The sequence below is a fragment of the Talpa europaea genome (genome assembly GCF_964194135.1).
Source record: "Talpa europaea genome assembly, chromosome: 1".
Taxonomy (NCBI): Eukaryota; Metazoa; Chordata; class Mammalia; order Eulipotyphla; family Talpidae; genus Talpa; species Talpa europaea.
Genome location: NC_140073.1, coordinates 77,041,390 through 77,058,076, shown reverse-complemented (window position 1 = coordinate 77,058,076; position 16,687 = coordinate 77,041,390). Strand labels below are relative to the sequence as shown.

The window sequence follows — 16,687 nt, the reverse complement described above, 5'->3', positions numbered from 1 at the left end:
GGGAAGCTTTGCCATAAACATCAGAAAACAACAGCAACAACAATATTCAATCTCTATGAAGACACCGGCTTAGTTCAGTAATACAATGTTGATAATCAAACCTTTAGTTTTTCCTAATAACTGGAGACTTTCCCCCCAATATCTCTAGGCACCATGTATACCAATTTTTCAACTTCTAGAGGCTAAGACAGTTAGACACAGGACATACAGACATAGAACATATAGACAATGTGGAGTGTTGATGGCAGAAATCCAAAAATATGTGGAGTGTAGATGGCAGAAGTCACAGGTTCCTGTTGTCATCCTACAAATCTAAGGCTTTGGAAATAGGAAGAAAAAGTTTTATTAATCACAAGAGTTACATGACCTTGTTTATCACTAGGGTTTTTCAGTGTTCAAGCCTTTTTATTAGAAGCCAATCCTGGGGTATCCTGTACAGAAGCTGAAAAAGCAAAATCAAGTTATCTTTTAAGCAAAAGGAGTCATCTCTTGTTAGCCACCAAGCAGGCAATACTTGGGTTTTCTGGAAAAGAACCTGAAAAAGCAAAATCAAAATATTAACAATTAACTTTCAATTAAAAGGAGTCATCTTACTTGTGTTAGCCACTCTGGGGCAGAAGCTGAAAGGGCAGATTTAAGATCAAAGCACAGATTACACCTCCCCCACACTAGGGAGGAACAGCAACACAGGTATGAAAACTTGGTACAGTTACATGATGTACCATAAAGGGTGCTTTACACAGCAGATCTTCCTTAGTAGGGAGCAGAAACTTAGAATCTTATACCAGCAATTGAACAAATTTAGGATTCAAATGGCAAACATGTCCAAAACAAGTAGTGTAGACAAAATTTACAGCAGTAAATCTTTTTAGACTTAGACCAAATCTTTTTAATTTTTCTGATCCAGACTTTGTAAAAATCAAAGTTATCTCCAAAAATCCATCAAGGCTAACAGCAGTTACCATTTACTGCTTAGGGCTACTCTTTCCTTAACACCCAGGCATACATTTGGTAATTTGAACACCACTGCTGCACAGTTGGCTTGCAAAACCCCTTAGGCAGAGGTCAGGAAGTAGTCGAAGACAATACAACATATCACTGAAGAATCATTATTGCCTTTGGGAATGTTAATGAGACACCAGAGATCACAAAAAGAAAAAAGGTCCAAAGTCCAACAAGAACCTCTGAGTTTTACAAGAGCCTGCCAAGTGGCCTCAGACGCCATCTTTGATCTGGCCACATGGTCCAATGTACTACCTAATCTTTTGAATAAAACTGTTGCACAAAACAATTTCCACAAAATCAAATCTCTTAGCAAGTCACTACAGACAGACTACACACGGACACACAGAATCTTCACAAAGTCCAAGCCAGTTTTTCAACAGCAAATCTACATATGAAACAAACACACTAGAGAAACCAAAAATCACATTTGCCCTTATTATATGGCCATAGGGAAGCCCAGTTTCCCCATGGGGCCGACTAACCATGGATGCTCTGTCCTAAATCACATTGGGCACCAAATCTGTTATAGGCCAGGGAGAGGGGCATCCCAGACCCTGCAAACCTGCCTGCTCTAAATAGGTTCTGCCATCCGCCGCATCAACACAAAACATGAGACTTTAATGGGAAGGAACTTTAATACAATTAGCAAACAATATAGTTTCTAAATCAAGCACCCAAAGTTACCTGAACCCTCATGGGTAAAAGTCCATCCATATGGGATTGGCCCAGAGCAAGGCCCTAAAGCCTGCCACAAGTCTAAAGCGTCTTCCAGTGGGGACCCACAGAAAAGGATCAGAAACAACCAGACAAGTCTGGAAGGAAAAGCGCAAACTCAAAATCAAGACAAAAACCGCCATTGTCACCTCCCCATGGGTCTCACCCACATCTGTGTTACCCAGTCCATGGCCAAACGGCAAGTGTTTCTTCACGTGTCTCTTGGCTCCATGTGCCGCCTCCAGGTCCCCCTCTGGCTCCATCCCGCTCCTTCCTTCCTCAGTCTCCTCTGCAGCTTCTCTCTCTGCTCAGCTCCACCTTCCTTTTTGGGTGGGGCAGGAAATCCGAAGCCTCCCCCTTTCCTGGGGACCACCCTGTTACACTTTGAGTACATGAAATCCTTTGGTTTGCTTTGGAAAAACTTATTGTTGAATAATGTTAAGCTATGCAACTTGACCAGGAATGGGTTATTGATTAATCTGTTGAACTTGTTAAATGGGAGGGTTCTTAAGAGAGTTTGTACTGTAATATGATTTCTCCTTCAAATATCTTATCAAATTTGGGAGAGGATACACACACAGATAAAAATAGCAATATAGGGACATATATATGTTTATTATTTATTAAGAGGGAAGGGTAACTAATAGTGAAAATGATCAAGAAAGACTTCATGAACGGGTGCTTCAGTATGTCTTGCAAAATTATGTATCTTTGTTTTTTAAATAGGGACAGTGGGGGATCTTTGAAGGGTTTAGTTAGTAGAGCAGTATTGCATTTTGAGCAGTTCATGTTTTCCCCTTATTTTTATTTATTTATTTATTTATTTATTTATTTTTAAGATGTTTATTTACACAAGCATTGGGTACAGTCAGAAGCATGGGAGGGTGAGAGAATTCACCGGAGACAGAGTGGGGAACAGAACAGGCAGACTCATGAAACACACTGCTGAGGGGAGCAGCGGGCGCTGCAGGAGAGGTCTGCGTGCCATGTGTTACCCTCGCTGACCGCTGGGAATCGAACTGGCGCTGCAGAGGCTGTGGACAGCCTCACAGCCCAGCGCTCAACCGCTGCGCCACCAGGGGAGGCCCTTTCCCCTTATTTTTAATAGTGATTTCCATTTCACACACTATATTTTTTAAAAGATTTATTTATGCATCTAAGAACTGGGGTGTAGGCCAGAGGTGCGAGGCATGAGAGGATTCCCCAGAGACAGAGTGGGGACAGAACAGGAGAATCTACTGAATTATACTTCTGAGGGGAGCAGCAGCCAGGCAGGAGATGGCTGCTGTGCCACGTGGGTCAGCTCCCTGGCCTGGGATGGAACTCATAGCAGTGGCTGGTGATAGCTTGAGAGTGCTGAGACTTTTAACCCCTGTGCCACCAGGGAGGCCCCCACTCTCAATTCTTGAGCTTAATTTTGGGACTAAAAGAAAGCAAAATGACAAAACAGAAAAATTAGTTATTTTTGAATAATGCATTTAAATAGTATGCAGTGATAAGCAAAAAAAAAAAAAAAAAACTTTCTCATCTCTACCCATTGTCTGCTCAGTTCCTTTCCTTGGAGGCAACCAGAATTAATGATTTCTTTATATACAGTTCCAGAGATATTCAGTGTCTGAACAGTCAAGTATATTTTATGTGTTCTTACCTCTCTCTTTTACTTTAATATAAATAGAACATATTTGGAACATTGTTCCCTGCTTTGCTTTGTTCATTAACAACGCGTTTGAGATTATCCCTTATCAGTACATAAGAAGCTTTTTCAGTCTCATTTTTAATAGCTGAATAATATATCATAGTGTGAAATTAGCATATTAACTAGTTTCTCATTTGAAGGTTACCTAGATTATTTCTAGACTTTTGCTGTTATAAAGAAGACTGCAGCAAATGGTCTTTTATGCTATTTCACACATGTATGCATGTCTCTATAGGATTAGATTCTAGAAATGGAATGTTTGGTTCAAAACGGGTATTTATAATTTTGAAAATAGAGATGTTTAAATGTATTGAAGCTATGGAATTTTGTGTATTTACCCATTATGGAATATTTCATAACAAATAGAAATCTAAGAATTCATAATTGATAAGTTATTAGTGAAAATCTTAAAATTCTTTTTGTTTTGCAGATACACAAAACTAGGATATGCCGGAAACACAGAACCACAGTTTATCATTCCTTCCTGTAAGTAATTCTCTTAAGTCAAAAATAAGCTGATTTAAAGCTTTTTCTTAAAAATTAAAATAAAAGAGATAATCAGTTCTAACACTGGTAAGATTTAGTCCTTTAAAAACATGGTTTGTTATGTTCTGTGTGGCCACATTTCCACACCTCCGACTTTTCTTGTCAGCTGTGTTTTATCAATAAATCTACCAAATACCTCTTTTTTAAAAACAAAAATGAATGGATTGATAAAACTATTTTCTGCTTTGAGGACATTGCTGTTAACAGTATATGGGGTTGACTAGTTTTTTTAATTAATTTTTATTTTTCTACTTAATTGTTCATTTTGAAACAATATTTGCTTCCCCCCACCCCCTCAGGTGTAGTCATCATAGAGTTTCCTTCACCAATGCACCGTGCACCATCACCTCAGTCCCCTGTGCTCCTCCCTCCTTCCCTCTGATCCCTCTCCCTCCTCCTCCCCTGCAGTATGTCTCTGATTTATGTGCCTGTTTTTACTTTGTTGTGTTTTGTACTGTTACTATTTTTTTTACATTGATGTCTTATTTGGTTCCCCTTTATTCCTGCTATAAGTGAAACCATCCGATATTTTTCTTTTTCCTTCTGTTTTATTTCACTGATCATAATTCCTTCTAGCTCCATCCACATTGCTGCGAATGGCATGATTTTATCTTTTTTGATAGCTGAATAATATTCCATTGTGTATATAGGCCACATCTTCTTGATCCAGTCATCTATTTGTTGGGCATTTGGTTTGTTTCCAGGTTTTACCTATTGTAAATAGTGCTGCAGTAAACATAGGGGTACAGGTGGTCTTTTGAATCAATATTTTTGTGTCCTTTGGGTAGATCCCTAGGAGTGGAATTGCCGGGTCATATGGTAACTCCATTTTTAGTAGACTGAGGAACCTCCAGACAGCTTTCCATAGTGGTTGGACCAGTTTGCACTCCCACCAGCAATGTAGGAGAGTTCCTTTTTCACTGCATCCTTGCCAACATTTGTTGTTGCTTGTTTTTTGATATGTGCCATTCTTACTGGTGTAAGGTGTTATTTCAGTGTGGTTTTGATTTGCATTTCCCTGATGATAAGGGATGTTGAACATCCCTTTCATATGCCTGTTGGCTATTTGCATTCCCTCTTTGGAGAAATGTGTTTTAAGCTCTTCTGCCCATTTCTTGACTGGATTGTTCACTTTGTTTTTGTTGAGTTATGTGAGTTATTTGTATAGCTTTGTGATAAGTCCCTTATCAGTTGAATGGAGTCTAAAGATTTTTTTCCCAATCAGTGGGGTGTCTCTCTGTTTTGGTTAATGTCTCTTTGCTGTACAGAAGCTTTTCAGTTTGATGTAATCCCAGTTGTTTATCTTTTCCTTGACTGTCTTTGCTTTGGGTGATGAGTCTTTAAAAATGTTATTGCGATGTAGGTCTTGTAGTGTTTTACCTGTATTTTCCTCTATTTATTTTATGGTTTCAGGTCTTATGTCCAGGTCTTTTATCCATTTTGAATTGATTTTTGTGTATGGTGAGAGGTGGTAGTCTAGTTTCATTTTTTTGCATGTGGTGGTCCAGTTTTCCCAGCACCATTTATTGAACAAACTGTCCGTGTTCCAGTGCATATTCTTTGCTCCTTTGTCAAAGATCAGTTGTCCATATAAGTGTGGTTTTATTTCTGGGCTCTCTATTCGGTTCCATTGGTCTGTGTGTCTGTTTTTGTTCCAATACCAAACTGTTTTTATTATTATGGCTTTGTAGTATAGCTTAAAGTTTGGAAGTGTGATGACCTCCTTTCTGTTTTGTTTTCATCAGTAGGGCTTTTGGCTATTTGTGTTTTTTTTTGTGGTTCCATATGAGTTTTATCGGTATTTGTTCTATTTCTTTGAAGAATGTCACTGAGATTTTTATTGGAATAGCGTTGAATCTGTATATTGCTTTTGGTAGGATGGACATTCTAATAATGTTAATTCTTCCAATCCATGAGCAGGGCATGTCTCTCCATTTCTTTGTGTCTTCTATTTTTTTTTTTTTAGATTTATTTTATTAATTTATATAAGAACTGGGGTACAGGCCAGAGTCGCGGGTGGGTGAGAGGATTCACCAGAGCCAGAGCAGGGAGCAGAACAGGCAGACTGACGAAATACACTGCTGAGGGGAGCAGCGGGTGCTGCAGGAGAGGTCTGCGCACCATGTGGGACCCTTGCTGGCAGCCAGGGATTGAACTGGCACTGCAGAGGCTGTGGGCAGCTTCGCAGCCCAGCGCTCAACAGCTGCACCACCAGGGGAAGCCCTGTCTTCTATTTCTTTGAGCAGTGTTTTATAATTTTCTTTGTATAGGTCCTTCACCTCTTTTGTTAGGTTATTCCCAAGTATTAGTTTTTTATTGTTCAATAATAAAAGGAATGGTTTTCTTGATTTCTTCTTCTTTATGTTGCTTGATTGTGTGTTGGAAGGCTACTGATTTGTGTGTTGATTTTGTATTCTGCTACTTTACTGAACTGGTTGATTATATTGAGTAGTTTTTCTGTGGAGTTTTTAGGGTTCTCTACATATGTTATCATATTGTCTGCAAATCATGATAGTTTTACTTCTTCTTTCCCTATTTGGATTCCTTGTATGTCTTTCTCTTGTCTTACTGCCCTGGCTAGGACTTCCAGTATTATATTGAAGAGCAGTGGTGAGAGAGGACATCCTTGTCTTGTTCCTGATCTTAAAGGAAAGGCCTTCAGCTTTTTGCCATTGAGAATAATATTGGCAGTGGGTTTGTCATATATGGTTTTTATCATGTTAAAATATGTTTCTTCTATCCCGAGAATTTCAAGGGCCTTCATCATAAATGGATGTTGGGCTTTGTTGAATGTTTTCTCAGCATCTATTGATATGATCATATGGTTTTGATTTTTCTTTTTGTTGATGTGTTGGATTACACTGATTGATTTTCTTATGTTGAACTGTCCTTGTGCCCCCGGGATGAATCCCACTTGATTGTGGTGTACTATCCCTTGGATTCTGTTGGCAAGGATTTTGTCAAGGATTTTTGTATCAGTGTTCATTAGGGAGATTGTAATTTCCTTTTTTGTGTGCTTTCTTTGTTTGGTTTTGGTATTAGTGTAATGTTGGCTTCATAGAACATATTTGGTAGTATTCCTTCTTTCTCAGTTTTTCGAAAGGCACTAATACACTGCTGAATGTTTGGTAGAATTCATTTGTGAAGCCATCTGGACCTGGGCTTTTGTTTTTGGGGAGTGCTTTGATTACCTCAGTGATTTGATTTACCTTTGATTTGCCTCAATTTCGCTGCTTGTAGTTGGTCTGTTTAGTTGTTCTATTTTTAGTTTGTCCAGCTTTGGATGAGTATATTGTTCTAGGAATTTGTCCATCTCTTCTAGGTTGTTGAATTTGTTTGCATATAAGTGTTCATAGTAATCTCTGATTATTCGTTTGATTTCTGCTGAATCTGTCTTGATTTCTCCTCTTTCATTTATAATCCTATTTATATGTGTTTTCTCCCTTTTTTTTCTCTGTGTGCCTGACTAGAGGTTTGTCTATTTTGTTTGTTTTTTTGAAAGAACCAACTTTGATTTCACTGATCTTTTGGATTCTTTTTTTATTTTCCATTTCATTTATTTCTGCTATGATTTTTACTATTTCCTTTCTTCTACTGGCTTTAGGGTTTTTTTTTTTTTTTTTTTTTTTTGTTCTTTTTCTACCTCTTTGAGATGTGAGATTAGGTTGTTTCTTTGAGTTCTTTCTTATTTCTTTATGTGAGCCTGTATTGCTATATATTTTCCTCTTATTACTGCTTTTACTGCATCCCATACATTCTGGAATGTAGTATCCTCCCTGTTGTTCAACTCATAGTATTTTTTAATTTCTTCTTTGATCTCCTCATTAGTCCAGTGGTCTTCCAGTAGTGTGGATTTCAATCTCCATGAAGTGGGAGGGTTCCTTGTTTTCTTTTCATGATTTATTTCTAGTTTGATGCCTTTATGATTGGAGAAGATAGTTGAAATGATTTTGATCTTCATGTATCTGTTGATGTTTGTCTTGTGGCCCAGTATGTCATCGATTCTGGAGAATGATCCATGCACGCTTGAGAAAAATGTGCACTCGCATTTTTTTGGGTGCAGTGTCCTATAGATGTCTGTTAAGTCCATGAGTTCTGTGTCTTTATTTGGAGCTCTAGTGTCTTTGTTTATTTTTTGTCTCATTGATCTGTCCATTGGTGAGAGTGGGGTGTTGAAGTCTCCCACTATATATGTATTTTCTTTAATGTCTGTTTTCAAGAGTTGATGATAATTGTCTAATATATTTTGGTGCTCCCTCATTTGATGAGTATATGTTGATGAGTGTTATTTCTTCCTGGTGTATTGTCCCCTTCATCATAATATAGCGTCCGTCTTTGTCTCTTTTCACCTTTTTTAGTTGGAAGTCTGTTTCATCTGCTATAAATATAGCTGTTCCTGTGGGTTTTTTTTGGTCCATTTGCTTGTAAGATTGTTTTCCAACTTTTACTTTCAGTCTGTGTTTATCTTTTGTGGGTAAATGTGTTTCCTGGAGACAGCAGAAGGTTGGATTTTGTTTTTTAATCCAGCATGCTGTTCTGTGTCTTTTTATTAATGTGTTTAATCCATTTACATTTAGAGTTAATATTGATATGTAGACATCTGTATTTGCCATGTTGTTTGTCTTCTTTCTGATTTTATTCCTTGCTTTATTCTGTTCTTGTTCATTCGTCTGTTGGTTTTGGCTTTAGGACTTCTTGTAGAATTTTTTGGAGTGGGGGTTTAGTTGTAATGAATTTCTGGAGTTTTTGTTTGTCTGAGAAGGTCCATATTTTTTCATCATAGAGCAAGGAGAGCTTTGCAGGGTAAAGTATTCTTGGTTGGCATTTGCTGTGTTGAAGTTTGTTGAATATGTTACTCTATTCTCTTCTTGCCCTTAGTGTTTCTTTGGAGAAGTCTGAAGTTAATCTGACTGTTTTTCCCTTGTAAGTTATCTGTTTCTTCCCCCTTGCCAGTTTCATTATTTTTTCCTTGTCTTGGATTCTTGCAGGCTTTACTATTAATGTGTCTTGCTGTAGTTTTCTTTTCATTGTGGTAATTGGGTGTTCTTCTCGCTTCTTGTATGTCTATATTCGTCTCCTTTTTCATGCTTGGGAAGTTTTCTTCAGTTATCTCCTTGAATAATTTCTCAGTTCCTTTTTCTCTCTCCTCACCTTCTGGAATGCCTGTAACTCTTACATTTCCTCTCTTCATGGAGTTTGATAATTTTCAAAGAATGTCTTCATACTGTTTCTTTTCCACTTCTTTCTCCTTTTCTCTTTTGTCTCTCTTTATTTCTGTGTCATTGAGAGTACTGATCCGTTCTTCCATTTCATCGATTTGTTCTGTTTTCATTGCTTTTCCCAGAGTTCTTTATCTCCTCTAGTAATCTTTTTATCTCCTGCATTTCTTTCCTTTCTTGAGGTCTCAGTTCTTCAGTTCAGTGATTATTTGTCTCAAATTATTTTTTTTCCTTTTCATTTTCTTTCTGCTTTTTTTTTTTTTTTTAAGATTTATTTATTTATACAAGCACTGGGAACAGTCAGAAGCGCGGGAGGGTGAGAGAATTCACCAGAGCCAGAGTGGGGAGCAGAGCAGGCAGAAGGACCAAAGTACACTGCTGAGGGGAGCAGCGGGCGGCAGGAGAGGTCTGCGCGCCATGTGGGACCCTTGCCAGAGGCCAGGGATTGAACTGGTGCTGCAGAGGCTGCGGGTAGCTTTGCAGCCCAGTGCTCAACTGCTGTGCCACCAGGGGAGGCCCTCTTTCTGCTTTTTAATCATAATGATCATTAATTCTCTTTTTGACAGGCCGAGAAGTTCTTTCATGTCATTGTTGAGCTCTGGTGACTGTTTTTCTTTATGTGGTGTGTCCGCCTCCTTCAGACTTGCTTGGTTATTTATATTTTTCCTTCTCCCAGCTGTTTGCTTTCTAATTAGTTCTGTGCGTTGGGAGATTGTGCCACTGTTGTTGGCAGGCATCTGTTTGGGGTGCTCCTTCAGTGGTGTGGGAAACTGTTTACCAGACCGAGTCCAGCACTATATGCCAAAACTCCACCAGGATGTTTATGCTGTGTTGCTGGGCACTGTCTCTTACAGTTCCCTCCCTCTGTATTTACTCAGTTCCTACAGGGAATCAGCTAGTTGGTGATTTTGTTCTGGTCAGGAGGTGGCGCCAGAGACCTGTACTTGTTGAACTGTGCTTTTTCCCAGCAGTTCTCCGAGAAATGGAGGGGGGGAGGGGAGCACCTCAACACAGGGGCTGCTCTTGTTCAAGCTGGGTGCTGTGTTCACCCGGTGCTGTGCTCGCGGCTTTAAGGATCTGGCACCCAGAATTCTGCACTCTAGATCTCAGTTCCAAGGCTATCAGATCCAAAACACTGGCTCTCACCTTGTGTAGTGCCCACGGTTAGGGCGTGTCTCACACCCCGGATCCTGCTTCTGGCTCTCAGTTCCAGCATGGGGTCTTGCTCCACGCCTTGTTTCCCTTCTTACCCCTGTTTGCATGGCCTACCCTCTCTCAGAGCCTGAGGGTGGTTTTGGGATCCCTAGCTTCCAACTATCAGGAAGTTGGTGATTTTTTTCCGGGACTTGGTGGCGCCAAAGATCTTTCCTAGTATTCTTCCAGAACTGCATTTTTTCCCCGTGGGTCTCCGGGGTTGAGTGGGGGTTGTGTGGAGCGCCGCCATGGCTGTATCTGCCCTGTGCTCCGCCGTCGTGGTTATCCCAGGCCCCAAATTTCGTGTCCGGAATCTCAGTTCCGAAGCCCTCAGATCCAGTACCCAATTCAGTGTCCACAGAAATGGCGCCTTTTGCACCCTGCTCCCATGCCCAGGTGCCTGATTTTTGATTACTCAGTGAGGGTCATTCATCTCAGTGATGGTTCCCTCTGGTTTCCCCACGGAGCGCGGGGACCTGGGCAGCTGCTATCCGTGTATGATTTTCCAGTGCGCGCTTTTCCTCACAAGTTTACTGGCTGGCCTTGGGCTATTTGCAGGTCTCTCCCTGGAGTCTGGGGTTAACTGACTTTTTAAGTTATACATCTCCCTATATCACACCTACAAAGACTGTTCTTTGGTTTGTAGTATGATGGTTTGCAGGACCTGTACTGTTGACAACCCTGACAAGTGCCCATGTTTCTAAATAAGGGTAGCATTTCATCTTCAGAGATCTTGACTCATCTTATATCCTATAACCATCCCAAAGGTGGTTTTCTTCTACCCTGTTTTTTCTAACTTTGGCAAAACTTCAGCTTTCAGTAGTTTGTCTTTCAGTGGTTTTTGAAAAATACCTTCACATTTAATTTGTTAGTGTTCTTATTTGTTAACATGGTTTATGTATCTGGTCTTTGATAGACATAGTTTTGTTCTTTTGACTTTCAGGCAATTTACCTTATATATGTTATTATATACCTTTGATATATTTGTCCTAATGCCAAATAGAAACTTTCACATATTAGATGATAAATCTTTTGAGCCATATTTTCATGGTGCTAACTTCTAGACAGTTTAATTTGAAGACTGTTTTGAACACTAGTTTTGCACAGTAGTATTGAGACTGTTTGACTTTTTTGTATAGTATGAAAATAAATGGAAAAATGAACAAGCAGAGAGTAGTTGAAAGCAGCGTGTAAGTTTCAAAGTCAGTGAACTTGAGAACAAGATAGAAATTAAGTCACTCAGACCAGTTCTTTAGTTTCATCTGTATACTATTGGACATGAATAGGTCAATGTTTTATCATCTGTATAGCAAAATAATAATTAAATGTGTGAAACAGGAGAAATGCACTCTCAAAGTTATACCTAAAGGGGGAGCTTTTAAATGTTTCATTCTTCAGAAGCAAACCTCTTTGACTTTTGTTCTTTTGATATACTTTTGGTATACCTTTCTAGGGACTGATTATGTAACAACTTGGCTGCTGCCTAAATTTAATACTTTTAATACCTAGAATGGATTTTAGGTGACACTGATGAAAATGTTCATTCATGCAAATATGGTGGGTTTAGTTTGATAGTACTGTTGTCTTTCCCTTGTTTTATTCATGAATATTTGTTACTACATGGACAGTTTTACATCTTTGCCTTTTCCTTGAATTTATACATCAATATATTGATAGTTGTTTAAGAATTTGATGACAGAAATTGGCTCTGTTACTGACTACTCAGAATCACTTTTATGGACTAGTACTTGACTTTAGTTATTACTCTCATCTTTGCAAACTGGAGTTGCTTCTGTTCTTCAGTAGTTTTGTTAACTCTATTGGAGTCCCATAAAACTTGCTCTTTTCAACCTTAATATTGCTTTACTGTTGTACCCGTTGTTTATTTCATCTCTTGGACAAAATATGTAGTTTTAGCTTTAATTGTCCTTTTTTGAGATGTTATAGCATGTTAACTCATTGATCCACTGGAAAGGTTTTTGAATTCAGAGTTTTTTTTTCACCTCAGTTTTTAATACTGTAGGGGTTGTGTTTGAAATCAGTAGTTAGTAGTTACTGCCACTAATAAAAGTTCTGGAAAGCCTAAAGGTGTGATTCAAAGTTTTTCATATATCTTTATTTTCCAGGAACTTTATATATAGTGAGCCATCTGGATGTTTGTGTACATTACAATCAAGTTGAGGGAGAGGCTTTCTAGAATTTAGAAGTAAAACTGTGGATTTAGAATGTCTTTAGTAGCTTTTACCCACTTTATTAAGGCTATTACTGTATTAACTGAAAGTGACAGTTGAATGCTAAATCAATGTAAGTGCCTTACAGAGATTTTGAATGAAAAGCTTGAAGGATTTTGAAATTTATGACTGAATTAAGCAATATATAGCAAGTTTCAGGTCTAGAACTGTATGCTGAAATTCTGAAATTATTTAAGGGGATTGTTGTGGATTTGGTTATGTGATTTGAAATTTCTTAATTGTATGTGATTAAAGTTTTACAGATCAGTATTTCATGTTATATTTAAATTATACTAGTTGAAATACTGGTATATTTAAATTATATTAGTTCAAATCTTATAAAATCTCCCTTGCAGTCTTCCTATTTTCATTTGTTTGTGTTTCAAAATTTTTTCTTTCTGATTGTCCATCAAGTATGTGTTGACTTTATTCAAATAAAAATAGATCTTACATCATTTTTCAAAAAGTAACTGAAACATTCCTATAGCAGTGCTTTTTTTGGCTTTTTACTTTAGAGATATGGGTGTAAGTTGAGATTTCATTAAGTGAATTTTGTCATCAGTTTTTTAATGACTGAGGTTTTTGTGTGACAGTTTAAATAAGTTAGATAATGTTTTGTTTAAAAACACATTGTAATGGAAGAAGGGTAAGTTAACAGTTGGTCTCATTTGAAAAAGAAATGACTTTTGAAATGTATAAATAACTTATTTTATAGGTATTGCTATTAAAGAGTCAGCAAAAGTGGGTGATCAAGCTCAAAGGAGGGTGATGAAAGGTGTTGATGACCTAGACTTCTTCATTGGTGATGAAGCAATAGAAAAACCTACATATGCAACAAAGGTATATTTTTTTAATTTGTATAAGTAAATAACATTTTCTTTAAAAAATTAGTTTGTTCAATATGTAATTCAATTATAGCTCTAATTAATACACTCAACTGCTTCACAATAGAAATTTCTTCTTTTCTCTGATCTCTCCCAGTCTTGCTTTAACTTTGATGTTTTTTCCCTTTCAAGAAAAAAATTTTAGCCTGTTCAGCTGAGCATTATTTACTTTTAGATACCTACTAGATCTTTGAGCTTTCAGTATAATTGTCTTTCTCTTACTGCCATATCTCAATATTTAGAGACGTTTTTATCCTGTCTTTAATTCAAACCCATAACATTTCTCTCCTTTTTTGAAACTGTGTCTGTTATCTGGAAATGCTGTTCTTTTCTCCTCTTTTCCTTTTTTCCCTTTTTCTTCCTATACTCCTTCCCCTTGCTCCCATCCTACCTTACCTTTGTTTTTATTGAGGTTTAATTTACATACAGTGTGAGCTAGGTAAGTTTTTTTTTTTTTTTTGAAGATGTATTTATTTATGCATCCAAGAGCTGGGGTGTAGGACAGAGGAGCAGAGGGTGAGAGGATTCACCAGAGACAGAGTAGGGAACAGAACATACAGATTGACTGAAATACACTGCTGAGGAGAGCAGAGGGAAAGACACGAGAGGTCTGCTGTGCCATGTAAGTTAGCTCCCTGGCCGGGGATTGAGCTCAATTGCAGTGGCTGGCGATAGCTTGAGAGTGCTGAGACTTTAACCCCTATGCCACCAGGCAGGCCCATTATTCTTAATCTGGATTATTTTTAGACATTGATTTTGCCTACTTTGCACATTTGCTCCTTTCTACCTCTTTTATTCCATTCTCATAATTTGTCATTGATCAACAACTACTATGTGAAAAAATCTTCACTGTTGAATACCATGGTAAATAAGAAAAATGACTTTTTTTTTTAAAGATTTATTTATTCATACAAGAACCAGGGGTTTTTTGTTTTTGTTTTTTTTTTTTAAAGATTTATTTATTCATACAAGAACCGGGGTACAGGCCAGATGCGCGGGAGGGTGAGAGGATTCACCAGAGACAGAGTGAGGAACAGAACAGGCAGACTGACGAAATACACTGCTGAGGGGAACAGTGGGTGAGACAGGATAGGTCTGCTCGCCATGTGGGACCCTCACTGGCTGGCCAGGATCGAACTGGTGCTGCAGAGGCTGCGTCACAGCGCTGCGCTCAACCGCCTGTGCCACAAGGGGAGGCCCAAGTAAAATAACTTTCTTAATGCAAGGCTATTACAATGTGGTTGAATGGAAGACATAGAAGAAATAATTATATCACTGTTATGGAGGTTAGGAAAGTATGGGATGCTCTGGACTGTATATTAACCTAGTTTACTTATTGAGGAAAATCTTTGAGGAGTAAATCTTTTTTAAGTTGAGACTTGAGGAATTGGAATTAGCTGGGTGAATTTTGTAAGGGAAGTTGTTCTAGGCAGAAACTCCAATATTCAATTTTGACATAATTTGCTTTAAATATTCTACTTGAACTGCATAAAAATATGTTGCAGAAATAATTTCATTTATAAATATTTAAGTATGTATTTCCTCAAAATGAGCTACAGTGTCTTTTTTTTTAAGCCTTTATTTTTTTAAGATTTATTTATTTATTCATATAAGCACTGGGTACGGTCAGAAGTGCTGGAGGGTGAGAGAATTCACCAGAGCCAGAGTGGGGAACAGAGCAGGCAGACTGACAAAGTACACTGCTGAGGGGAGCAGCGGGCGGCAGGAGAGGTCTGTGCGCCATTTGGGACCCTCCTCTGGTGGCTGGGTTGCAGCCGGGGATCGAACCAGCACTGCAGAGGCTGCGGGCAGCTCCGCAACCCAGCGCTCAACCGCTGCACCACCGGGGAGGCCCTCATTATCACACCTCAGCAATGCAATTTTCATCCAATATCCATTAATGATTTAGTATTTCTCTTGTATATTTGTAGTTTGATTTTTATAGGATTTATTTTATTTATTTTATTTTTGAATAGTGGCCAATCCGCCATGGTATAGTTGAAGACTGGGACTTGATGGAAAGGTTTATGGAGCAAGTGATCTTTAAATATTTAAGGGCAGAACCAGAAGATCATTATTTTCTTTTGGTAAGTACAACTTATAATTTCACTGAGGCAATTTCTGAAGAAGCTTACTGAGAAAATTTCCATCACACATGTGCACAGTAGGGCATATTTTATTGTTTATTAAGTTGTCATTACATGTTTAGAAGATTTTGTTGTAAAACTGCATCACCTTTATGACTCTCCTGTTCTGGGTTCCAGTAAAGTAGTAATGCTGAAGCATCAAAGTTTAGACACTTAGAGGAAGTTTTTTTGATAGTTAATATGAAATCTTAATGATAGGAACAATAGGTTCTGAAAAAGTAGAAACAGAATTTATCTTATAATTATACATTTAAACAGTATATTTTTCCTTGCTTGCTTGTTTTATTAATATTTACTAACTTACTAGTAGAAAAGATGAGGATTTTGTGTTTTTTTTTTCCTTTTATCCCCTCTGCCTTAACTCAGAGTCCCCATCTTCTCCCATTCCTGCATTATAGTTGTGTCATAATGTTTGATAAAATCACTTTATTTTTAGTATGATGACTTTGTGAATATTGTTACGGATGGGTCATAATCATAGTTGAAAGAACTTTACAGTGAGCATTCACATATCCACAATCTAGCCTCAACAGTTAACATTCTATTATCATTTCTTTATGATACTACCCATTTAATTAATGATAGCATTTATTTTTTTTTAATCACTTCAAAATGAGTTGCAGATAGTCATTTCAAGTCTTAATTACTTTAGCATACATTCATCAATTGAAATTCATTATTTAGCTTATAGTCTTTTTCTTTTATATAAAATTTCCATGCTATAAAATGCACAAATATTAACTCTCCCATTCTTTGAGTTTCGACCAGAAGCTGAATCTTTCCCTGGCAAATATTTGTGCCTTTGTTGGCCATATGGTCTTTGTTGCAGCTTCTCAGCTCTGCAGTTGTAATAGAGTATAGACAACACTTGAATAGTTAACGGCTGTGTTCTGATGAAATTGTATTTACGAAAGCAAGTGGGTGGCCTGGATTTGGCCAATAGAATGATGTAGTTTCCTCATCTCTGCTTTTGACTGGTGCATACATCTGTGTCACAAATCATTATTAAGATAAAGAAAGTTACTATCAACCTGGAAAGGTTTTTCATGCC

General features: G+C 37.9%; 1 protein-coding gene across 8 annotated transcripts in view; it reads left to right on the top strand.

Annotated features, from left to right (window-relative positions):
- Window positions 1-16,687, top strand: part of ACTR3 (actin related protein 3) — a gene marked incomplete at both ends in the record, with an annotated part of 56,255 nt that overhangs the window by 20,713 nt on the left and 18,855 nt on the right. For 7 of the 8 annotated variants that reach the window (XM_084227674.1, XM_084227672.1, XM_084227676.1 and 4 more), the window contains 3 exons: window positions 3,846-3,901; window positions 13,321-13,445; window positions 15,466-15,576. In XM_084227674.1, coding sequence (XP_084083800.1) covers window positions 3,846-3,901; window positions 13,321-13,445; window positions 15,466-15,576 — 292 coding nt within the window. Of the gene's footprint in view, window positions 1-3,845; window positions 3,902-13,320; window positions 13,446-14,792; window positions 15,577-16,687 lie in introns of those variants that run through there. The other variant, XM_084227678.1, reaches the window with a different exon arrangement.